Source organism: Protopterus annectens, chromosome 1.part2 (genome assembly GCF_019279795.1).
Source record: "Protopterus annectens isolate FY-2018-M chromosome 1.part2, PAN1.0, whole genome shotgun sequence".
NCBI lineage: Eukaryota > Metazoa > Chordata > Ceratodontiformes > Protopteridae > Protopterus > Protopterus annectens.
The window spans coordinates 211,983,201-212,008,549 of NC_056727.1; the positions used below are offsets into that span (position 1 = coordinate 211,983,201).

Below are 25,349 nucleotides of genomic sequence, written 5' to 3' on the forward strand. Positions count from 1 at the left end.
TTCATTGGGTGTGTTCTTATTTAAATTGTGTTCTGCACCATTTTACCTTTGTCTGATGAAGGGTTAACACCCGAAAGCGCTTACCTCTCAGAAGTTTGTATGTTTTTTATGGCAGAGTTTTATTAAAATTCTTGGATACATAACAGCACCGTTCCAGAGTTCTTTTGTTTTTGTGGCTTCTCAATCGTTGTTCTCTGGTTGGGGTATCAGCACCAAGCATTTGTTTTTCGGATTTCATGGAGATAAGTAATGATGTACAATCACTGAAGACAATAAGAAAATGACCAATTTTCTGACTTCTAGATGTCTGCCAACCCTTGTTTAGCATGGAACTAACCATGGCCGCACTGAAGAGGGAGATGCACTTCACAAAGTCAGTCAACAAAACATTTAAGACACATTTCTCAACGATGACCTTAAATTTCAGTAGGGTACTTGCTACACAGAAAGAAAAATGTTCTCCTACAGCCATTTTTTTTTTTAAATATAAAAACTGGAAAATAAACATACCTTGGAAAATGCATTAACATATTGCAATTATATTCCATTTTAAAGATTTTTAATAAAAATAAACTACACCTGGGAAAAAGCACATTCCAGTTTAAGAACTTTTTAAAACAGGAAAATAAACCACACCTTGGAAAATATGAAATCAAAGTACTGATCTATATATATTCCATTTTAAATTGCATTAATCTGGTCATCTTCTTGAGACCAAAGGTCCACTTTTGAAAGCATCCCAAAATTCAAACATTTACTCAGGGCCAAATAACAATACAACCAAGGCAGACTAAATTCAAACATGGATATCCAATTTTGTTGTTTTTTTTGTTTCCTGAAGTACTGCCATGAATGTGACTGCAACTGTAGGAAGAAAGAGTAACAGACTACCTCTTCTAAAACTGCATCCATGTAGAATGTTACACATTAAGCCTGGCCTGGTGAACGCCCAGCTGAAAGTTTATTTCCTGGACACCACTGATGTATGATGCTTAGATGTGAAGACACAAGACTTTATTCAGGGAAGATCACATGTTTATGAAGAAGAGTGAACATTATTAGGGAATGTTATTCAAAACACACACAGAGAGTACAGAAACAATGACTGAGATACTGCTTTTTTCAAACATCAGTCAATTAAACCCTTTTGTTAAAATCAAGTAGCATTACAGCCACAATATATATACATATTTACTGCATAAGGAATTGCCATCAGCTACATCAGTAACAAACTGGTTAAGACAGAAGAGATGATGATGTCTTCTTTTTTTAACATATGTCACATCTAAGATGTGCATTCCTTTGCTATCACAATTGGATTTCTGTTAATTCTGAAATGAATGGCACTTGTAAATTCTTATGAAGCAGGACTGTTACATTCATGAAAACAAAAGGATTAACAAGTGTAAGCATACCCATATTGTGGTCCGCCATCATTGACTACATTCAGTCTAGCTAGCTGTTTCTTCAAGTGAAGTTTAAAGCTTGCATTTATTCTTAAGAACAACATCTGAAAAGACAAAAGCAGGATGAAGTTATAACTTAATGACTTGTGGAAGCATGCTTTTGAATAATCTACCAAGAAGATAATTTACATGACAACTATGAGGCACCATAACCTAGGATAAGTCAGTCCCATCCTTCTATAGACTATTCCGTATGCCTTGCTCACAATGCACACTAACTTCTGCTGCATCTCAACAAAGCAGAGTCACAAGAAAGGGTGGGTTGATATAGTTGTAACCTAGAAACCAGGCTGATGACCACAAACATGGAACTAAAGATGAACAGGGAAAAGTACAGTTTTGTACCTACCATAAATGTAGATGTCCGATAAGAATGCATCTGCAGTCCTTACAAATGGGTTGTCCTGTCGTCAGGCAGCCCTTCGGTCGGCCGGATTCCAAAGTCTGGGTCTGGCTTCGGCTGGTGTCGCACTTCACCCGACGTCATCGCTGCAGTTACTCGGGTATAAAGGCATCAGCCGACGCCATTTTCCTCAGTGTTTCTTGCCCCAGATGCCAGGTGCCCTCTAGGAAGGCTAAATTTTGATAAATGCCAATGGTTCAAAATATTAGAGAGCAAACAAAAAATAAGCATGTATGTACATATATACAAACAAATACACCATAATAGATTCCCCCAGCTAGCTATAAGAGGGGCAAATAGCCTAGGAGTACCACAGAGGGGAAGGAGGGTGGGTAATCCTGACTGCAGATGCATTCCTATCGGACATCTACATTTATGGTAGGTACAAAACTGTACTATGTCCTTCAAGGATGCATCTGCAGTCCTTACAAATGGGTAGAATACCATAGCCAAACTGGGGAGGAGGAAAGATAGAATTATGGTGTAGTTAAGATCCCTTGCAAAACAGCAGTGGCAAAACCTGCTCGGGATCTAGAGTATAAAGGTAAATTATAATGCTTGGCAAATGTATGCACGGAGCTCCAAGTAGCAGCCTCTAAAATGTCTTTGGTAGCCACTCCTCGTAGAAAAGCTGTGGTAGTGGCTGTAGCTCTTGTAGAGTGAGGCCTGATGTTTTCTGGAGTTTTCTTTCCATGGTAGGAGTAACAAAACCTAATGCAATTTCCTATCCACTTAGATATTGTCTGTTTTGTAATTGCTTTCCCTTCCATTCCTGCTGCATATGCTACCAGTAGCTGGTCAGTTTTTCTATTGCTCTTGGTCCTGTCCAGGTAGTAGCGTAATTGTCTGTGTACATCCAAGGTATGCAACAGTCTTTTTCCCCTGTTCTGTGGATTGGGGAAGAATGTAGGTAGGTGGATAGCCTGATTTAAAGATACTCTGGAGACCACCTTAGGCATAAAAGTAGGATTTGTTCTCATGGACACTCTATCTTGATGGAAGATCAGAAAGGGTTGTACTGCCATTAATGCCTGTAGCTCAGAAACCCTTCTTGCTGAAGTGATTGCCAGCAGGAAAGCGGTTTTCCATGATAAGTATTGCAATTCTGCTGTTGCTGCTGGTTCGAAAGGAGGTAGTGTCAATTTTTCTAGCACAAAGTTCAAGTCCCATGCAGGTAATGGTGGCTTCCTAGGAGCTTTTACATTTTTAATTCCTCTCAGAAACTGCCTGAGCAGAGGATGTGAGAAAACTGGAGGATCCAAGTCATATTCTGCTGAAATAGCTGAGGCATGAATCTTAATGGAAGAGTAGGTCAGGCCTTTGTGGAATAGCTCTGCCAAGTATTCCAGGATGTTGGCTATGTTTACCAGTGACACATCTTCCCCTTTAGCAGTACTCCAAATGAGATATCTTTTCCATTTTGCTGAATAAGTTTTCCTTGTTGAAGGTCTGCGAGCTTCTAAGATAATGTCCTTAACTCTTTGGGATAAATTTGGGTTAATTTGTCTTATGCAATGTTACAGGCAGTCAGCTGCAGAGTTTTCAGGTTTGGATGCAGGGTGTTGTAATTGTTCTGAGTTAACAGCAAGGGAACTAGGGGTAAGGGCCATATCTGTTCCCGAGACATGCTCCTCAGTAATGGGTACAAATGTTGCCTTGGCCAATCTGGAGCTATCAGAATGATCCTTGGACGGTCCTCTTTGATCTTCAATAGCACCTTGTGCATCAAAGGAAGTGGTGGGAATGCATATGCTGACAGATTTTTCCAGCTGAAGGATAGGGAGTCCACCTTCCATGCCAGTGGGTGGTACGTCCTGGTGCAGAATTTCTTCAATTGGTGATTGAGTGGGGATGCAAATAAGTCTTTTTTCTGGGAGACCCCATTTTCTTGTAATGGTTTTGAAGATGTCCGGATGCAGCATCCATTCGTGGGCATCCGTGGTAGTCCTGCTTAATATGTCTGCTAGAGTGTTTTCTTTTCCTGGTACAAAGATTGCTTGTAACTGAATGTTGTAACTCAGGGCCACATTCCAGAGGTCCAGGGCCATCCGGCATAGAGGGTACGAATGTGTGCCTCCCTGCTTGTTGATGTACCACATAACTGTGGTGTTGTCTGTCCTTATCATCAAATGGCCTTGTCGAAGAAATGGTTTGAAAGCCTGAATCGGCGGTTTTACTGCCAGCATTTCCTTTAGGTTTATGTGTAGGTGCAGCTGCTCTTGAGTCCATAAACCCTGTATGCATTTGTTCATCATGTGGGCCCCCCATCCGAGGTCTGAGGCGTCCGTTGTGATGGTTTGGCCTGGTTGAGTGCTGTGGAAGGGCAATCCTACGTTTGATTGACAGGCCTGAGCCCACCATTGGAATTCTTGCTTCAGGCATGGAATTATTGGAATTTGAGTTTCTAGGCTGTGCTTGTGCTGAGACCATAAATTCCTTAGGTACCACTGTAGTTTCCTCATATGCAGTCTGGCATGTGGGACCAATATTATGCAGGATGCCATGAAGCCCAATGCTTGTAGGACTTTTCTTGCTGTTAGATGGTTTTGTTTTGTTAATGCCAAGAAGTAGAGAGGGAGTTGCTCCTGTTTTTCTACTGTTAGGAATGCCATTTGTTTGGATGTGTCCAGCTCCGCACCCAAAAAGGTTATCTTTTGGGATGGTATCAGCCTTGACTTTTTTATATTGACTGTGTATCCCAGGGCTTGTAGAAGGTAAATGACTCTTTGCAAGTCTTCTGCTAGCTTGTTTTTGTTGTCCGCTTGTATTAGGCAGTCGTCCAGGTAAGGGTAGATTTGGATCCCCTGAAGCCTGCAATGAGCGATTACTGATGCCAGGCATTTCGTGAACACTCTGGGCGCAGTAGATAAGCCAAAGGGCAATGCTGAGAATTGATAATGCTCTGATCCTGCAAGAAATCTGAGGTATCTTCTGCAATTTGGTCGTATGGGGACGTGCAGGTATGCCTCCTTGAGATCTAGAGTTACCAGCCAAGACTCCTTGCCCAGCATGGGAAGAAGCTGCTGTAGGGTCAGCATTTTGAATTTTGGAACAATGAGGAATGTGTTTAAAGCGGACAGGTCGAGAATAGGTCTCCATTTGCCTTCTTTCCTTGGTACTAGGAAGAGTCTGGAGTAAAAGCCCTTTCCTTGTTCCATATGTGGTACCTTTTCCACAGCTCTCATCTTTAATAATTGATTCACTTGTTGTAGAGCTTCTGCCTTTTGATTTGGAGGTAGGTTTGGCATTCCTCTCTTTCCTGGTAGAGTATGGAAATGAAACCTGTAACCTTGGTCTATTGTCTGCAAAATCCACTTGTCTCTTGTGATGTAATGCCAGTTCTTTGTAAATAAAGCTAGCTTCCCGCCTAAGGGTGCCTCTAGTTGCTCCCTGGTAGGCGGTGCCAGAGCCAAGTCACTGTGATTGTCCTGCAGTAGTGGTGGTGGCTGTGTCTGTGCCTCGCTGGTTGTTACCCTGCCACTGGCGTCCCCTATAGGCACCTCTGGATTGGCTTCTGCCTCTTGAACGCCTATTCCTGCCTCTCTGTGCTTTGGAGGAGTCTGGAAAGGACCAATTCTTGGAGGGCCAATTCCTGCTAAACCTTGGAGGTTGGACCTGTAAGAAATCTTTCACTGTTTGGACAGATTTTGCCTTCTCTTCCATCTTCTTCAGCACCTGTTGTGCAGGAGAGCCAAACAAATTGACCTTGTCCATGGGAGCATCTAATAGTTTTGATTTGACATGGTCCGGTAAGGCCTGCTCTTTTAACCATGCATGCCTTCTGATAACTGTGCCAGTCATGGCTGATCTAAAGGAAGCCTCCAGTGCATCATAGCCGCATTTTAAAGAATGGTTACTAACTTGCTGAATGTTATGTACCATTTCCTGAACATATTTCTTGTCTAAAGGTTCATCAGAAGACAGTTTTTTGGTTAACTGGTCTAGCATAAATTCTTGATACTGGATCATATGAAATTGACAGTTTAAGGCCCTAGCTGACAGAGTAGCAGAAGTGTAAACTTTTTTACCCCATCTCTCTAAGGACCTGGATTCCCTTTCAGAGGGGAGGGGATTTTTGGCAGAGGTAGATGCTACAGCCTTAGGTCCCTGGGAGATAGTCTCGGGATCTGCAAAAGGAGCCTTGTATAAATGGTGATGTGTGTCCGGGACCCTGTAGAACCTATCGGGCTTAGCAGGGGCTGGAGGTAATGAATCAGGAGCAGTACAAGCATCATTAAATGCATCATCTACAACAGACAGAACTGGAGGTATAGCTAAAGGCCTATGTTGTGGTAAATGCAAAAAGGTTCTAAGCCTTTTCTGGAGTCTGAAAAATCTTGGCCCTGCCACTGAAATTGTTCCCTCATAGCATGCAAGGTTTCCCCAAAGGAAAATTCCTCAGGTGGAGAGGCAGAAGGGATGGACTCTTCAGCATCAGAGTCTTCATAAGGGGAAAAAGGAGCCTCTGGAGGGTCTGTATTATCTGAATCATCAGAGGAATCATCTGTGGAAACTGGCTCAGGGGGCTCTGCTCTAGGCCTCTTCTCTGGAGGTGGGTGAGAGGCCCTGTCTGGGAGAGGTTGGGATCCCCGGATTAAAGAAATGAGATCCTCTGCTAAACTAAGCATTTGGGAACTGGAGCTAGGCCTGTGAGTGGGGGTCTTAACAGGCACATATTTAGTAGCTTTAGCTGCTTTAGCCCTGGCAAAGGCCTTAATGGACATGGCTGCAGGAGGCCTAGCAGCTCCACGTGCAGGGGTTGAAATATCCAAGGGAATAGTGTCAGATAATTCCTGAGAAACCACAACTGCAGGTTGGATTTCAGAAGCCGCTTCCACCAGGTTGGAAGAGGCCTCGGTAGAAGGTAAGCTTTCGGCTGAAGGAAGAACCGCTTGCTCGGTTTCAGCCGAAACTGAGACACTAGCGGTTGTCTTAACCGCGGTTTCGGCCGAAACCGCGGACCGCGAGTGTCGGTCCTTTTCTTGCGTTTTTTGGATATTTGTGAAGTCGGAGGATCCGACGGCATAATATAAGCAAAATCAGAGCCGAAAAACTGCTCAGCAAATTCCGACCGATGTCTAAGCGTCCGTCGGTTAAAAGAAGCACAGGCTAGACAAGCTGCTACGTCGTGGTCTGGGCCTAAATAAGGTAAGCAGTAAGAGTGGAAATCTTTATGAGGTATTTGTTTCCCACAAGTTAAACAGTTATTCACTTTTTCTGACATCGGCTGAGGCAAGAAAGAATCCCCAACGGGGTACTTAGCTTTTTAGAAGTCTTCGTAGAAGTATTCGGTAGTAGTAATCTCTGGTTCTGACCGACCGGCACTTGCGAACAGCTTCTGCTTCGGGCGCCATGCGGCAAGAAAGACTGGGGAAAATGGCGTCGGCTGATGCCTTTATACCCGAGTAACTGCAGCGATGACGTCGGGTGAAGTGCGACACCAGCCGAAGCCAGACCCAGACTTTGGAATCCGGCCGACCGAAGGGCTGCCTGACGACAGGACAACCCATTTGTAAGGACTGCAGATGCATCCTTGAAGGACATCAGGTTTGTGGCTGCTGCTCATATAGCCTGAGATTTGTGAAACAAAGATTTTATCACCGCCGAAGTTGAGCTACCCAAGGCAATCAAGGCTTCAAGTACTCTGCTTCAAAATATGGAAAATTAAAGATTTAATTTCTTCAAGTGCATTCTGTAATGCTAATTAAATACATGTACTTACCATGACACTAGATCCCTTTCATCCTCATCCATAAGATATAACGGATAGATCTTCGATCTGCTTACCAAATTCAAGCCAGCAAAACTAATGCTACAGCACTGTCTTGCTCAATCTTTGCCTCCCAAAATTCCCCCTGTGCATGAAGGTCCTTCAGACTGAGTTTGTCACTAAGCGTAAGCCAGTTCTTGCTATTTTCTGAATGAAAAACCAACCTGCCGGTACTTTACAGATGTAACTGGAAGGGGGAAGGAATTTTGTATTAGACGATTGACATGATCTAATCCTACTGTAAGCACATGGCTTCCATATCTTGCTTATCTAATCTGAATCCCTAGCTATTGAAGCACTCAGGCTGTATCATGACAAGAGACGACCCTTATGAGAAAGGGACTCCAAAGTAAACCCTCGATCCTGAGACCAAATCTTATTTACAATGTTTAGGAAAGGTGTGCATAGTAGACCAAGTTGCTGCAGCACAAATGTTATCAAGAAAAAAATTCCTGAAGAAAGCTGCAGAAGTAGTTACAGACCTTGCAGAATGTGCCTTTGGTCTGTATGGTAATTGTTAGAATTACACATGGGAAATACAATTGGGAAGCCATCTGGGCAGAGTGATTTTATTAACTTTTCAGCTAATCTCATTTTTTAGCAAAACAAACTGCTGCAAATCTTTTCTGAATGACTTGGTGCATTGCAGATAAAACCTGTAATTGCCTGTGAACATCCAGAGTATGGCAGGTGTACTCTTGTTTATTTCCATACTTGAGGAAAAATGAATGGTGGATGAATAATTTGATTCAAGTTTGACTCAGATGTTATTATAGGAACACAGGAGGATTAGTATGCTGGGAAAAGTACAGTTTTGTACCTACCATAAATGTAGATGTTCGAGTGCTAATACAGCTGCAGTAATCACAGATGGGTTTTCAGCCGTCAGGCGGGTCCTCGGTCGGCCGAATTCCAAAGTCTAGGTCCGGCGTCGGTTGTTGTCGCTTTCTTTCCTGATGTCAATGAGGCAGGGGTATATAAGACACAGCCGACGCCATTTTCTTCAGTCTTTCTTGCCCCAGATGTCAGGTGCCCCCAGAAGGAAGGCAATACATAAATTATATTTATATACATTCAATGCAATATAATCAAAAATCAGTAGTTGCAAGCAAATATACCATAGAAGGATAACCCAATCAGGTTGTATGAAGAGGGGTTAGGCCCTAGGCCTGTACCAAGAGGGGAAGGAGGGAGGGAAAACCGTACTGTAGCTGTATTAGCACTCGAACATCTACATTTATGGTAGGTACAAAACTGTACTATGTTCATCGTGCATACAGCTGCAGTAATCACAGATGGGTAGAATCCCAAAGCTACGCACAGAGTGGTAGGCACTAGGTGGAACTGGGATGAGCCAGAATGCCCTGCAACACAGCACTGGCAAAGCCTGCTCTAGTTTTGGAATATAAAGGCGGGTGGTAGTGTTTTGTGAAGGTATGCACAGAACTCCAAGTGTCTGCCTCCAAAATATCTTTGGTAGGAACTCCTGTGAGGAAGGCTGTAGAGGTAGCTGTGGCCCTGGTGGAGTGGGATCTGATGCCTGTAGGGACAGATTTTCCGTGATAGGAGTAACAAAACCGTATGCAGTGGCCTATCCATTTTGAAATTGTCTGTTTGGTAACTGGCTTCCCTTGAGCTCCTACAGCATAGGACACAAAAAGTGGTTCTGATTTCCTGAAAGGCTTTGTTCTGTCCAAATAATAACGAAGCTGTCTATGGATGTCTAAGGAGTGTAGCAGCCTTTCCCCTTTGTTTTGAGGATTGGGGTAAAAGGTAGGTAAGTGTATGGCTTGATTTAAAGCTACCCTGGATACCACTTTAGGCATAAATGACGGGTTGGTTCGAAGGGAAACCATGTCCTGATGGAAGATGAGAAAGGGCTGCACAGCCATGAGGGCTTGTAGTTCGGAAACCCTACGAGCTGAGGTAATGGCCAGAAAGAAGGCTGTTTTCCAGGACAAATATTGCAAATCTGTTGAGGCAGCTGGTTCAAAGGGAGGCAATGTTAATTTTTCTAGAATGTAATTAAGATCCCAAGCTGGTATTGGTTGTTTCCTTGGTGGTCTTATATTCTTAGCCCTCTGAGGAACTGTTTTAAGAGTGGGTGAGAGAATAAGGGTGGATCAGTGTTGAATTCTGCAGAAATGGCTGAGGCATGGATTTTTATGGAGGAAAATGAAAGTCCACTGTTCAGCAGCTCAGCTAGATACTGCAATACCTGAGGCAAATTCAGTTTTCTAGGGTCCTAGCCTTTTTTCTCATTCCAAGAGCAAAACCGTTTCCATTTTGCGGAGTAAGCCTTTCTAGTAGATGGCCTTCTGGCCTCCAAAATGACATCCTGCACCTCTTTGGGGAGTAGGGTCTGTTGTGGTGTTAAGGAATTTTCCATGCAGCGAGATTGAGTGTTTTCAACTGACTGTGAAGAGTTTTGTAGCTGTGCTGAGTCAGCAGAAGAGGCATTAGAGGTAGGGACCAGGGAGGAGTATGTGTTAGGCGGACCAGGGAGGAGTATGTGTTAGGCTCCTCAGGAGTGGATACCAGTGTTGTCTTGGCCAGTCTGGAGCAATCAGTATCATCTTCGGTCTGTCTGCTCTTGCTTTCAAGAGTACCTTGGGCAGAAGAGGCAGAGGTGGGAAAGCGTAAACTGTCCATGCTGTCCAACTGAATGAAAGGGCGTCCACTCTCCAGGCCTTTGGATGGAAGGTCCTTGAACAGAACTTTTCCAATTGATGATTCCTGTGGGAGGCGAAGAGATCTATGTCTGGCCTCCCCCACGCTTGGATTATCTTTGTAAACACTTGAGGATGCAACTTCCATTCGTGTGGATCTGTCATATTTCTGCTTAGATTGTCTGCCAGCGTGTTTTCCAAACCTGGCAAGTACTGTGCCTGAAGTTCGATTTGCCATTCCAGAGCCAAGTTCCAAAGTGTCATGGCTAGTCTGCACAGAGGGTATGAATGTTTTCCTCCTTGTTTGTTTATGTACCACATTACTGTGGTGTTGTCTGTTCTTATCAATAATTGTCCTGGATGCAGGAGGTCCTTGAAAGCTGTAATTGCATTTATCACTGCTAGCATTTCTTTCTGATTGATGTGAAGGTGCTTTTCCTTTTGGGACCATTTGCCCTGAATGCACCTGTCTGTCATGTGCGCCCCCCAGGCGTAATCTGAGGCGCCTGTTGTGATGACTTGATTTGCTTGAGGCTTGCAGAATGGGAGACCTGTGTTTGTTTGACATGCTTGGGCCCACCATAGAAATTCCTTTTGCAAACATGGAATTATTGGTATTATTGTTTCCAAACTGTGGCTGTGTTGAGACCATAGATTTTTTAGGTACCATTTAAGTTTCCTCATATGCAACTTTGCACATGGGATTAAAAGAATGCAAGATGCCATAAAGCCCAGAGCCTGCAGGATTTTCCTTGCAGTAAGCCTGGTACAATTTGCTAGTATTTTGAAGTACTGAGTTAGTTGCCCCTGTTTTTCTGGCGTAAGATAGGCCATCTGGGTGTTTGTGTCCAAGTTGGCACCCAGGAAAGTTATTTTCTGAGATGGTGTTAGCCTGGATTTCTCTTTGTTGACTGTGTATCCCAGGGAATTCAGTAACCGTATTACATAAGCCAGATGTTCCAGAGGTATGTGCTTGCTGTCCGCTTGGATCAGGCAGTCGTCCAGATAAGGGTAAATTTGTATCCCTTGAAGTCTGCAGTAGGCAATCACTGATGCCAGGCATTTCATGAATACTCTGGGCGCAGTAGATAAGCCAAAGGGCAATGCAGAGAATTGATAGTGAATTAAACCTGCAAGAAATCTGAGGTATCTTCTGCAGCTTTGTCTGATTGGGACATGCAGGTATGCCTCCTTGAGGTCCAATGTTACCAGCCAAAACTCCTTGCCCAGCATGGGAAGAAGCTGCTGTAATGTGAGCATCTTGAATTTTGGTACGAGTAAGAATGTGTTTAGGATGGATAAGTCCAAAATGGGTCTCCAGTCGGTTCCTTTCCTTGGTACCAGAAATAGCCTGGAATAAAAACCTTGACCTTGTTCGTGAGTAGGTACCTCTTGAATAGCTTTCATGTCTATGAGCTTCGAAATTTGTAGTTGTGCCTTTTTCTGACATCGGTCTGAGGCAAGAAAAGTTTCCCCAACGGGGTACTTAGCTTTAAAGAAGACTTCGGTTTCCAATTTTTCGTAAATTCAGGAGCTGGCCGACCGGCACTTGCGAACTGCTTCTGCTTCGGGCACCACGCGGCAAAAAAGACTTAAGAAAATGTCGTCGGCTGTGTCTTATATACCCCTGCCTCATTGACGTCAGGAAAGAAAGCGACAACAACCGACGCCGGACCTAGACTTTGGAATTCGGCCGACCGAGGACCCGCCTGACGGCAGAAAACCCATCTGTGATTACTGCAGCTGTATGCACGATGAACATCACTGTTTCTGTGAAAACTTAAGTTTAGGCTAGTTGTTGACAAATCCTTCAGGTTGAAGTCATGGCCACCAAGAATAGAACTTTCCAAGAGAAAAACTTGACAGGGGTAGTAGAAGTTGGCTCAAAGGGTGGCTTTGTCAATGCCTCCAGAACAAAATTAAGGTCCCAAGGTGGAATTAGTTCTTTAATGGAGGGAACGAGTAGAGAAATTCCCTTCAAGAAGGTTTTATTAAGCTTATGAGAAGCCAAGGAACAGAAATCAGCCTCTAAATGGAAATTGCACAATACCTCTCCACTGTCTAGCTTTTGTGCAGAATATCTAGATTTATGCCTCATATTTTTGTTGTGTTCCTCTTAAAATTTGTGGTTTTCTGTATTTTTGTGGCAAATCAGTGAGGGTGGAGTTTACTAAATAATGACAAGCAGTTGAGTTTCAGACATATCCAAGTCAATGCATGGTAACACAAGACTTTTATTCTAGCAACTTTCTAAGTCTATGAGAGAAATATTTAAAATGTGTCCTTATTTCTGGGGCTCTGCCTCCCCATTATTTTGGGTTTGTCCAGATGTTTTTGTGCTAAGAGGTATGAAATGCATCTTTGTAGTGAAACATCTGTCCTTGGACTTGAACTAGCTGGCCAGGAACCATAAAATGGAATGGAGGTAGTACAAAAATCAATGTTTGGGAATGGATGCCCAAATTGCTAACTGCTTGCATTTACTGTGGTAGGTTTTGCAGGCAGACCCTTTCTGGAAGGTGGACAGAATTTGAACCATGTCTTTAGATAAGGAGTGGTCAATAGCCATGGTGAAAAATGAGAAGTTATGTACCTACCATAACGTTCCATGTTAGTTGTCTTCTCTCGCCTTCTTTCTTGCTTGATGGGTTCGGAGCCGATCCTCGGCTCCGACTCGGCACTTTGCTAAGCTCGAGAGTCACTTTTACCAGCTCGAGGCAGCCCCATATCCCATGATGCAAGGTGGTAAGTACCCAGATCTCGTTTGTTATTTATAGGCAATAACACCTAGCATAAAAAACTTCCCAGAAGGAAGAAAGAAAGGCAGAAAAACCTGAAGGATGGGTAGGAAGATCAGAACTGTCTGGTCTTAATAAGCATTCTTCCATGTAGGGAGAAAATGGTCTGTCCAGGCCAGGGGGCAGGAGGGTGGGTCGCAAGAAAGAAGGCGAGAGAAGACAACTAACATGGAACGTTATGGTAGGTACATAACTTCTCAATGTTAAGTTGTCAATCTCGCCTTCATTCTTGCTTGATGGGACCGCGTCCCTAGCACCTCTATCCTGGGTGGCTCAATGGAACACTCTTGAGAACTGTAGAGCCAAAACTGGCTCTATCCCTGGAGGCCAAATCCAATTTGTAATGAGAAACAAAGGTATGAGGAGTGGCCCAAGTGGCTGCTGCACAAATAGTGTCTAATGGAAGTCTAGCCTGAAAGGCTGTGGAAGTGGCTAAGCTTCTGGTTGAATGAGCTTTAGGTTTCGAACACAGCTGTTTTCCCCTGAGTCGATAGATTTCAGAGATGACAGAAGAAAGCCATCTAGATAAGGTCACTTTGGAGACAGGAAGGCCTTTCTTGTTATCAGCATAAGAAAGAAAGAGCTGATCGGATTTCCTGAATTGTTTTGTTCTGTCCAAATAATATCTGAGTTGGCGATGAACATCAAGATAATGTAATTTCTGTTCCGATCTGTTTGAGTAATTAGGGAAAAATACAGGGAGGTCAATAGATTGATTCAAATTATTTTTGAGGCCACCTTAGGCAAAAAGGTTGGATTAGTTCTCAAGGATACCCTGTCTTTGTGGAAGACCAAATAGGGGACGAACAGAGAGCATGAAGTTCAGACACTCTCCTTGCCGAGGTAATAGCAACAAGGAAGAGTGTTTTCCATGACAGAAATTTCAGGGAACATGAAACAGCTGGCTCAAAGGGAGGAAGAATCAAGGATGTCAGCACTAGATTTAGGTCCCATTGAGGAGGAGGACTCCTGACTAGAGGTTTCAGGAGAAAGATTCCTTTTAGAAAGGCTCTACAAAGCCTGTGGGACATAATGTTGTGATCTGCAAACCCAACATGAAAGTTTGAGATAGCAGCCAACTGAACTTTGACAGTGGAAGATGAAGAGCCAGCGTGGAAGATTTCGCTAAGAAATCCAAGACTGCTTGAACAGGGGCAGTAAAAGGATCAATATTTTGGCTTTTGCCCAACAAGAGAAGCGTTCCATTTGCTGGTATAAATCCTTCTAGTAAAGGATTTTAGGGAAGCCACTATGATATCCCTAACGGGATTAGAGATCATAGGAAGCCTGGCTAAGGAAGGAAGTGGAGCAACCAAGCTGTGAGGTTGAGAGAAGGGATAGACCGGTGCAGCTGACCCGATTGGTGAATCAGAAGGTCTGGTACTGGGTCCAGATGCCACGGCTGCACCAAAAGGTGACGATGGAGGAACGGGAAACAAATCTGTCGAGGCCAATAGGGAGCAATGAGAATCATCTTGGCTCTCAAAACGGTGGCTTTCTGGAGTACTTGTGGAATCAGCGGAAAGGGAGGAAAGGCATAAAGAAGTCCCTGGGGCCAATCCTGGGTTAGAGCGTCTCTGGGGGGATGGCCTGGAAGTGGGAAGAGAAAAGAAGTCTGGGCATTTGCTGTTTTGGGGAGTAGCAAAAAGATCGCAACATGGGCGGCCCCATTCTAGAAAAATCTTCTCCACAATAGATTGTTTGAGAGACCACTCGTGAGGCATGAGAATAGCTCTGCTCAATCTGTCCGCTAGAATGTTGGTTTTCCCAGGGATATGCGTTGCTACCAGAAACCGATGAGAGGAGATCGTCCATTGCCAAAGTCTGAGAGCTTCTCGACACAAGGGGTAGGACTTGGTTCCGCCCTGTTTGTTGATATACCATACTACAGACATGTTGTCTGTGCGAACTGCAATTGTTCCCAAGGGAAGAAAGTCGTTGAGGGCTTGCAACGTTAAAAGCACTGCTCTCATCTCTAGGACATTTATGTGCAGGTGGTATTGAGCGGTTGCCACGTCCCATGAACCATCCTGCCCTGATAATGACCCCCCCCACCCGATCAGGGAGGCGTCCGTAGTGACAGTGGCTACCGGGGCCGGGGATACAAAGGGTCTACCTTGGTGAATCTGGGGGGAAGTAATCCACCATGAAAGATGATTCTTGCAACTTTGTGTCACCAGGATTTGGTGACACATTGGAAGTTGTTGATAAGACCACTGAGTGAACAACATCCATTGAAGCAGACGCATGTAGAAGAGGGCCAGGGGAAGAAGGGTAATAGCCGCAGCCATGAGTCCCAACACCTTCAGGACCATTCTGGCTTGCACCTTTTTGCTGGCAAGGATGATCCTCACGTGACTTTGTATATCTGAGATTCTTTGGTCTGTGAGGGTTGCTGACATCCAAACAGTATTTAAGTTTGCACCTATGAAGGTAATAGACTGGCAGGGCAATAAGGAGGATTTTTCGTAGTTTATCGAAATTCCTAACCGAGTGCAGAGATTTAGTGTGTAATCCCTGGCTTGAAGAAGTTGATGCCTAGTGGTGGCTGAAAGGAGCCAGTCGTCGAGATATGGAAACACCTGGAATCCTTGACGCCTCAGGTGAGCCGTGACTGCTGCCATACATTTGGTAAACACTCTGGGGGCTGTAGTGAGACCAAAGGGCAGGGCTCTGAATTGAAAATGACTGGACCCCAGCCGAAAGCGGAGAAATCTTCTGGAGCGTCTGTGAATTTTTATGTGATAGTACGCATCCTGAAGATCTATTGAGCACATCCAGTTGTCCTTCTCTAGGAAGGGCAAAATTGATTGAAGTGTGACCATTCGGAATCTTGTCTTTCTCACAGACTTGTTGAGTCTGCTGAGATCCAGTATTGGTCTCCAGTCTCCCGTTTTTTTGGGGACCAAAAAGAATCTTGAGTAGATTCCGGGCTCTAAATGGTCTGTTGTAACTGGCTGAATGGCTCTTTTTTGTAGAAGTTTTAATACTTCTAACTCTGCAACTTCCCTTAGACCGGGTGGTACATCTGGAAGGGAATTTTTGTGAGAGAAAGGACTTTCCTCGAAAGGAATTCTGTAACCCTCGGATATAATCGACTGTACCCATCTGTCTTGAGAGGGCATGCCAGCTTCTGGGTACAGCGATAGTCTTCCCCCGACTGCCTCCAAGGATGGACAGTCGGGCAACATCTCAGGGATGCTGGAAGGGCTTGTCAGAGAGAGGCTCTCTGTTTCCCTGGTTCTGTGGACCCCCTCTGCCTCTAGAGCGGCGTCTGTTATTATTACCCCCTCTGCCTCTAGGGGTAAACTGACCACGTGTATCCGGCGTGACCCCTTGGGATTTGCGGAACCACATCTTTCCACCCTTCTGTCCTTTGGGGTAAGGTCTAGAAGGGGTGGAAAAACGGTCCCCTACAGCAGAAAGAGTCTTGCCGTCCTGCTCACACCTGGTCAATGTATCCTTCACTTGAGGGCCAAACAATGCTGACCCGTCAAAGGGAGAGTTTGTGAAGGATGCCTTAAAGGGATCTGCAAAATTACAGAGCCGCATCCAGGATTGACGTCTAAGAGCCACCCCTGTACCTGCGGCTCTACTCGCTCCATCTGCTGCATATATCAGTCGCATGGAGGAGTTAGCTATAGAATTAAGGATTCCTAGCTGAGAAGCAATTTTCTCTTGAGCCCCTGCAGCCGTAGGATCCTGCACTACTTCACCTAATTCCTTAAGGATGACCCTTTGGAGTCTAGTGAAGTGACATAAGTAGTTCAGCGAGCGCATGGCAAAGGTCGCTGAGGAGAATATCCGCTTGCCATACCTATCCATGGTCCTAGAATCCTTATTAGGAGGATGGATTGGTACGGAAGGATCTGCAAGTTCCTTCTTAGTGGCGGCCGCCACCACTATGGCATCAACAGGGACACCTTTCGTAAGGAATTGCTTCTCCGAAGGGGCTGTAATAAATTTAGACGACCTCCTAGGAACTGGCTCTACAGAGTCAGGAGCAGCCCAAGCCTTCGAGCAATAACCTCCATAAGGGGATCGAAGGCGGAGACACCCAGGAGGTGGAGGGCCGAGATCCAAACGCCTCTAGGTATACCGACTCATCCTCAGAGGGATTTGTGGTGGGCCAGTTTCCCCTCTGTTTTAGGAGTTCTAGGATGTCTGTAAAGGAGACATCCTCAGAGGGGGATCTTGGGGATCCCTCCGACTCATCTAAGTCGGTATCTGAAGTGATAGACTCAGGGGAGTCTAGGTGTTTCCTCTTACAAGTCCTCTTGTATGGAGGATCTCCTGACTGGTCAGGAGAATCCTCGGAAGAGGGGGATATTCCCAGTGGGGAAACCTGAGGCGGTGGATCTCTGGGTCCGGGAGCAAGAGAGATGGAAGAGATATCGACAGGCACTGTAGAGGGAGGAGCTAAGGGAATAGAGTGCTGGCTGAGCCCAGTGGCCAGCACACTCTTCATCACCTCGAAGGCCCCCCTCCCAGGGAGATCTGAGAGAGCCCGTTCCGAAGAAACCAGGACTCCCGGGCCCACTGAAAGGGAAGGCTCCGAGGCAGATGTCGGGGCCGAGCTCACCAAGGCCGAGGTTCCAAGGGGAAGAGCGGGGTCGGACAAGGGTCCGATGCCACTCACCCCCTCGGAGGAGACCAGGGAAGCCCGACCACCGAATCCCCCCAAGGAAGGTCTCAAGAGGAGATAAGAGTAGATGGAGAGGGTGCAGAAGGGGGGGGGGGTATCTGCCCCTCAGCCGTAGCAGTAACTATCCCCGAAGACTCCAGCTCCAAACTCTGAGGTAGAGTCGAAGGAGGAACTTGAAGAGGGTGTGGACTAATAGTTGTCTGTTGAGACGGACTATGAAGCATCTGGGCCAGTGCCTGTGATTTCAACAATCTACTTACCACCCTCTCTAAATCATGGTCTGAAAGCCTGGATGACCTGGATGATCGGCTCCGATGGCTCCGCTCCGAAAGGAGAGGTGAGGCCGGAGCCGAAAGAATCTGTTCCAAGGAAGGGGACCTGGACCTCTTCCTCGAAGGAACCATCGGAGCCGAAGAGACCACAGATCAGCGGGCCGATAACTTATCGGCTCGAATGAAAGTTCGATGCATCGGCTCCAGCCGGAGCCGATACAGACATAACAGTAATGGTGTCGGAGCGGTCGGGCCGACACGGCCTGAGCCACATGGTGGTCGGAGCCAGTTGGAGCCGACACCAAGGTGACCATAGCAGTATCGGCACTGATAGCCATTGGTGCCGAAGATTTTGGCAAGACAGAATCGGCTCCAGCCGGAGCGATTCGACTCGAAGTCGGAGCCGAGGCCACCGGCTTAGATACAGAAGCCTGGGCCTTGGAAGATTTTGAAGTCTTGCTCGGAGCCGATTTGGCCGTAGAGCCCTCCGGTTTAAGGAGACCCCTTAAAATCAACTTATTTCTCCTCTCCTGCAGGACTCTCTGGCTAAAGGAGTGACAAATTGCACAGGAGTCCTGCAGGTGGAGAGGTCCCAGGCAATATAAGCAAGAAGTGTGACCGTCTGTCAGAGACATCTTCTGACAGCACGATTCACACTTCTTAAAGCCTGAGACCCTTTCTTTGGACATGGCAGTACACTAAACAGTACACACACACAGTCCCAATCAGACAACTAAAGATTGTAACTTAAACAATAATTAACCTCTCACACACACACCCTAACAGGGGGGGGATGGGAGGGAATGAAGGCCTGACTAAAAAGAAGGGGAAGGAAAAATAATTTTAGTCAGAAAAGGGCTTACAATTAAGTACAAATGAAAGTATTTTAAAGAAAAGTTGTTAAAATTAAATTTTTGGGGCAACTAGTAGTTTAAAACTAACACTTACCAGGAGCTGGCAAAAGGAGGACCTCATCAGCGAAGCGGCAAACGAGATCTGGGTACTTACCGCCTTGCATCATGGGATATGGGGCTGCCTCGAGCTGGTAAAAGTGACTCTCGAGCTTAGCAAAGTGCCGAGTCGGAGCCGAGGATCGGCTCCGAACCCATCAAGCAAGAATGAAGGCGAGATTGACAACTTAACATACAGCTGGTTAGTCTGACATTGTGGAGAACTGGGTGAGGCATCCTGGATAGGTGAGACAATAGATCCTCCCTGGAATCCAACAGCCAAGGGGAAACTCTGAGGCAAGGTGTCAAAAAGGGAATCAAACTGGTCTGGGCCCATATGCAGCAATAACAATAACTGTCACTCTGCACAGTTTTGTTTGTTGCAGGAATTTGGCTATCAGGAGCAGAGGGGGATAAATGTAAAGTAGCTGTAAGGCCACTAGACAACTACAGTATCGCTTGAGGACTGCCCCTCTAACGGGATAAAGGTAAAAAAAAAAACTACAACATTTAATGTTGGCCAGGTATTCAAAGAGACTTCACATGGCTGTCCCCACCAGCTGAAAATGTATTGTGCTACTGCTGGCTATACAGACCACTTGTGAAGCATCAAAATTGTTCTGCTGAGCCTGTCTGCAAGACGGATCGATTTTCTGGGAATGTGCACTGCAATCAGAAAATGGTAAGAAGTGATCCCCCACTGCTATACACTCATTGCTTCCTGGCATACAAGTCTGGTTCCCCCTTGCTTGCTGATGTACCACATTACAGTCATGTTGCCAGTGTGGATGGAAATTACTCCTATAAGGTAGTCCTGAAGTTCATGCAATGCTAGGAAAGCTACTCTCATCTCTAAGACATTAATGTTACAGTTGGTCTCAGTGTTTCCAAACATCTTGGACCATTCTCCCCTGAAAATGCTCCACCCCAAGGAGGAGGCATCTATAGTAACCACAGCTTTGGAGGAAGGCAAAAGGAAGGGTCTTAAAGAAAAAATGTGGGAAATGAGCCACCACGTCATAAAACTGATCCCTGCATTTGCTAGCAATTGTGACTGAAGTGGACAAAGAATCTGCGAGTTGTGAATACAGGAGAACTGATGTGAAATCGAGCAAACAAAGTACAATTGTGTAAAATCTTACCATAACAATAGATGTCCCTCTCTTCAGTGTTGTAGTATTCTTCACCTTGGGTATCTCCTGCCAAGGACAGCCCAACATCTGGCCAGTATACCAAAGCCTTCAGCTCTTATAGGCACCGTATGTCAGATGTATGCTCCCTATGCATGACACTGGGCATAAAGGTGACATACAGATGCACTCACTCAGAACATTTTTGCTGCCAGTCTGAACACCACTATCAAATATCTACTAAGGCAGTTGCCTCCTCTGGGACCTTTTTCAAGGGTCTAGATACCAATTCTATCCTTGAGGTCACTACTTGGTCCTCTATTCATACTGTCACTAAACAACTAAACATTACATGTTAGATGTTATTTCCATGGCCAGAGCAGGTTTTGCCAGGGTTATTTTGCATGGATTTCCAGAGGGTTTCTCTGTGCCTTCCTCCTCCTAGGTATCCTCTTGAGCACATGCACTCTCCCTAAGGATCCCCATGGTAAAGAATACAACAGTGATATGGAAGGACATTGTACAGTTGTGTAAACTCTTACCATAACAGTAGATATCCTCTTCACTGTTGCAGTATTTGCCCCCTCCCTACTCCCTCCTCTCTTCTACCTCTTCTCCAGTCTTCTGTTTCCCTCCTGGTCAAGCGCCCCTTTCTCCCTTTTTCCTTGTTTAGTTTTCCTTCTAAATGCATATGTTCCTCCTGGTCCTGGAGGGTATTTTGTTCTTCCTGGAGCTTTTTCAGTTCTGAGTGCCTGCGTCCATACGGTGTTATGCACAAATGCCTGGACGATACAAAACTGTACATGATCATGGAAAGACACTGGTCATAATGATCTTTACAGAGAATCTGCCTCTCAGACCGACATTTTCCCTTTCTGGATGACAGAAACAATAAAAAATAAGAAAAGTAAGAAGAAACCCCAATGGAGAAATTATCTGAAAAATGGCTTGGTAAGCAGCAGAGCAGAAGGGAGTTCAGAATGACATTCGATAATGGTGTTCGGACTGGCAACAAAGAAGTTCTGAGTGTTTGCAGCCATACATAACCTTTGCCCTACGTCATGTGTGGGGAGCATACAGCTGATGTATGGCACCTATAACAGCTGAAGGCTTTGGTATACTGGCGGGCTGTTGGACTATCCTTGGCATGAGATCCCAAAGGTGAAGAATAATGCAAAAGTTGCATGGAGGGACATTCATCAATACTGAAATAGTCATTAATTAGCCCCAGCAAGTGCAGTAATAATTGTTCTGGGGGGGGTTGTATAGAAGAAGATTCTGAATGGAATATTGCAGGACATGGATCCGATAAAATGCATTGTTTTGATTAGTTGCAGTACAGACGTCTCTCTGCTAATGGATACACCCAAGGACACTCAGTGCTAGAGAAAGTAATCTGTGGCCTCTATCATTGATTTCTTAGTTGTGACAGTTAGGAACTATTCATCTGAGTACAGAAAAGTACAGTTACGTAAGAACTTACCATGAAAGTATATGCCCCACTGATCACTGCTGCAGTATTCCAAACTGTTGGGTTATCTTGCCAAACAACATGGATGCCATCGAGGATACCAAAGCCAATAACTTCCAAACAGCCATGTGTCCGATGTATGATCTAAGCTTGTGGGCATAAAGATACATAAGTGGACATATGAGTGTAAATCCTCAGACTATGTCCAAACCAGTAAACCTGTAGAGGCCTGAGAAACAAAAACTGGTCAGCTAAAAGGGGAGAGGCAAAAAGACATTGGTCCCCCTCAGCCCATGAGGAACAAAAATGAAGAAACAAGAGAAGGAAGGTAGGGTGGGAAAGTACTGAAACACTGATTAGTAAGACATCTATTGTTACAGCAAGTTCTTACACAGTTGTACTGTGTTCTTTCTTAGATAACATTTGCAGTATTCAAAATTGTTGGGCGAGTCCCAAAGCTTATGAACTAGGAAGGGTGGCTGGATGACAAAAAAGGAGAATTGTCCATTAATCCAGAGAGGACTGACCTGGCAAATGTGTCTCTACATTTTGAAAAAGCATCCATCTATGTAGTCTTTGGTAAAGGTAAGTACAGTAACTCCCAAACAACTGGATTAATCTGAAGGTGACCTCAGAATTCCTCTAGGAAAGAAATGTCCCTAAGTAGCATGAGGGCTGCTGTGTAAATCAAGGAAGGAAGAAAAGGGGCTGGAACCCGCCAGACATCAAGATTTGCAGCAGCAGTACAATGATAGGCACTAAGCACACAACACTTCTCTCCTTGACAAGAAAACAGAGATGAACTACAGACTACAACTGTCTAGAAATAGCCAGATGCAAACTGTTGTTTAAAATGTAGTAAAAACATAACTACAGAAGAAACAAGCAACAGAGCTACTCACAGTCCTGTGTAGAAAAGTCAGTCGCTGGAATGGATGCAGATGCTCATCTACAGAATGGGTTCAAGGTATTTTTTGCAACTAATGAATTCCGGAGGAGGAATTTTCTCTTTTGATCAGATTCAAACCTGGAATGAACTCCAGTAGAGACACAGGCCTTTTTTTCAAATGGTTATCATTTATCAACCACAAAGCTAATTAGGATAGTACCAATTCAATATCCACCCTACAGAATCTTGATTACTATTAATGAAAGAACTGTCAGTATAGGAATTATGTCCTTATCTGCAAAGGTTACAAAGGCTTATACATATACCCCTAAGGAAACCCAAAAATGTTTTTCAGAGTTTCTGAACAATGGTGAATTTTGGGGGACAGTTGAGAAAGGAGTGGGAACACATTACTAGTAAGTAGACTCCTGCTAGAAGCCCTCACAAACCTGAAAAGCAAAGCCAAGTACCTGTGGCCATCCTTCCAGCGCTTACAAAGTGTATATTATGTTATTTAAGGTCTTGCATTTTACATTGCCATTTTATAGAACTATTCTGTGTGCACTCAACACTGCCCCCCCCTCAGGACTGCATATAACTTCACTCTAACTGTACCTTTCTGTTTTATTCCAGTTCCTACTACACATAAAGATTTCCTACGTTTTTTACTCTCTCCATCCTACTTCAACCTGCATCCACAGCTTTTCAGTTCAGTTCTTGTACATTATAAACCTGTACAATCTACTCAAAGCAGTATTCTGCTGCATAGTTCTATTGTTTTCACCTACGTTAAATCAGGGCAAGCATTTCACTGATGACCTTTGTGGCATACTGTCCAAGCAAGCTATTTCTTTCTCATTTCTGGCCCCTCCTATCTAGCTCCATCCAGAACAAGGAGTCTAAACCTGTCCACTCTTCCCCTTCCAGCCAATACCTGCCCAACCAGAAGGCTTAAAGTCCCCTTACCATACTGGTGCAATCTTTGAACACTGCACCTTCACATTTATCCACCTCCCTATTGACCCAGAGCATGCACGCGATGTAAGTAAAGTTTGAGTTCATTCTGTGCATGATTTATGTTGTCTTCATTTTACTTAAAAACAAGCTGTTGTGACTTTACTACAGTATTACGTTATGCAGCCTTCACTTTACTTAAAACTAGCTGCGGTGACTGTACTGTAAGCTTTAGCTAACCTGAACATGGTCACATAGCTGGGCAGACGTTGTTTTTTACATCCCTTGTTGTCATACATTTGTAACAACACTAAGTATTTTTTGTTATCTAACCAGCAGAATGGATACTGAGCATTAGCAGCAACTACGGTGCAGTTTTCAAGTGTAGTTACTTGTAATTAACACTCCACGCATTGAAAAGGAACTGGATATTATATCTGCTGCTCGTGCATAGTTGTAGGACTGTTTTGTGCATTTTAGAACACTGCTGATGTTTTGCCGTACAGTGCAGAACGCTTTTAAGCCTGCTATATTTGTAGTTGCTTTTACAGTTTGTAAGCAGACAAACAACTGCTGCTACTGTTATTTCTAACTTCCTGAATGCAAAACCTACTGAGGTTTGGCAAATGAACTGAAATACTAGCAATAGTATTAACAGCAGGCTAAAGGTTAGGACGCAGTGCACTAGCTCTACTTTTACACTTATTGTATTCTTCTGCAAAAACTGTGATGTAACGGACATTCTGCTGTACCAGTAATGACATTCTAGGTCGCTCAGTAAGCTAACTCATTCTACTCGGTGTTTTTATCCCTGCTGTATTGCCCGTTACACCTTCTATTTTTTTTTAATCCCACTGCAATCTTTTCATTTTTTAACTATTGCCGCAAACTCTTGCTAGAAGCTCTCACGGACCCTAAAAGCAAAGCCAAGTAGCTGTGGCCATCCTTCCAGTACTTATAAAGTGTATATTATGTTATTTAAGTTCTTGAATTTTACATTGCCGTTTTATAGAACTATTCTGTTAGTGGCATGCACTCACCACTGGGTCGGCTAACCCCTCCTCAGGACTGCATATAATTTCACTCTAAGTGTACCTTTCTGATTCCCTCCAGCCCCTACTATACAAAAAGATTTCACTGCATTTTTTGCTCTCTCCATCCAATTCCAACCTGCATGCACAGCATTTCAGTTCAGTTCTTGTACATTATAAACCTGCCATGACAGTAGTACATTCTACTCAAGGCAGTATTCTACTGCATAGTTCTACACTTTTCACCTACTTTAATTCAGGGCAGGCATTTCACTGACAACTTCTGTGGCATACTCTCCAGGCAAGCTGTTTCTTTCTTGTTTCAACCCGCTCCATTTGCCATTGCTACGCTCGGGCTCACTCCGCTCCCCAACCCCATTCCCAACTACCCCCACTTTCACTAGATTTATACCTACCCAAACCACAACCCTCTCACCCCTCATCCAACCACGCTAACCCTCCCTAAAGGCACTGCCCCTAACTCCAACCTTCTCCCCCACCCCAGTACATCCCCACGCTATGTCACAAATCTACTCCCTTCTAATCAATGCTCTCCTCCGCCACCTTTCCTTACCTCATGCATATATCCACCTCACTCCACTCTAACACCCTCAATCACCTCCACTCACCTACTCTCCCTCTCTCCTTCTCCTATGTACATACCCACACCTATACTAACATCAGCCCACATCTCTATAACACACCAACCATTCCCTTCATACCTCTCAAACTCATACCCACACACTGCTCTAATCCTTTAGCCCTTAGATATGTAAAGCTGGCCAATAAGCTCAGACAACCTTTACTACACAGCATAGCTCAAATTAAACTCCGTGCTGACATCCATTCCAACCCAGGACCACAAAATCTTAACCCCCCCCTGCTCTACAGCTCCTCAACC

At 44.6% G+C, this 25,349-nt stretch overlaps 1 protein-coding gene across 1 annotated transcript in view; it reads right to left on the reverse strand.

Annotated features, from left to right (window-relative positions):
* VPS54 (VPS54 subunit of GARP complex) overlaps positions 1–25,349 on the reverse strand; it is a 1,876,392-nt gene that overhangs the window by 20,890 nt on the left and 1,830,153 nt on the right. Inside the window, exon 24 of the mRNA XM_044055553.1 lies at positions 1,416–1,510. Within this exon, the coding sequence (XP_043911488.1) occupies positions 1,416–1,510 (95 nt within the window). The remainder of the gene's footprint in view (positions 1–1,415; positions 1,511–25,349) is intronic.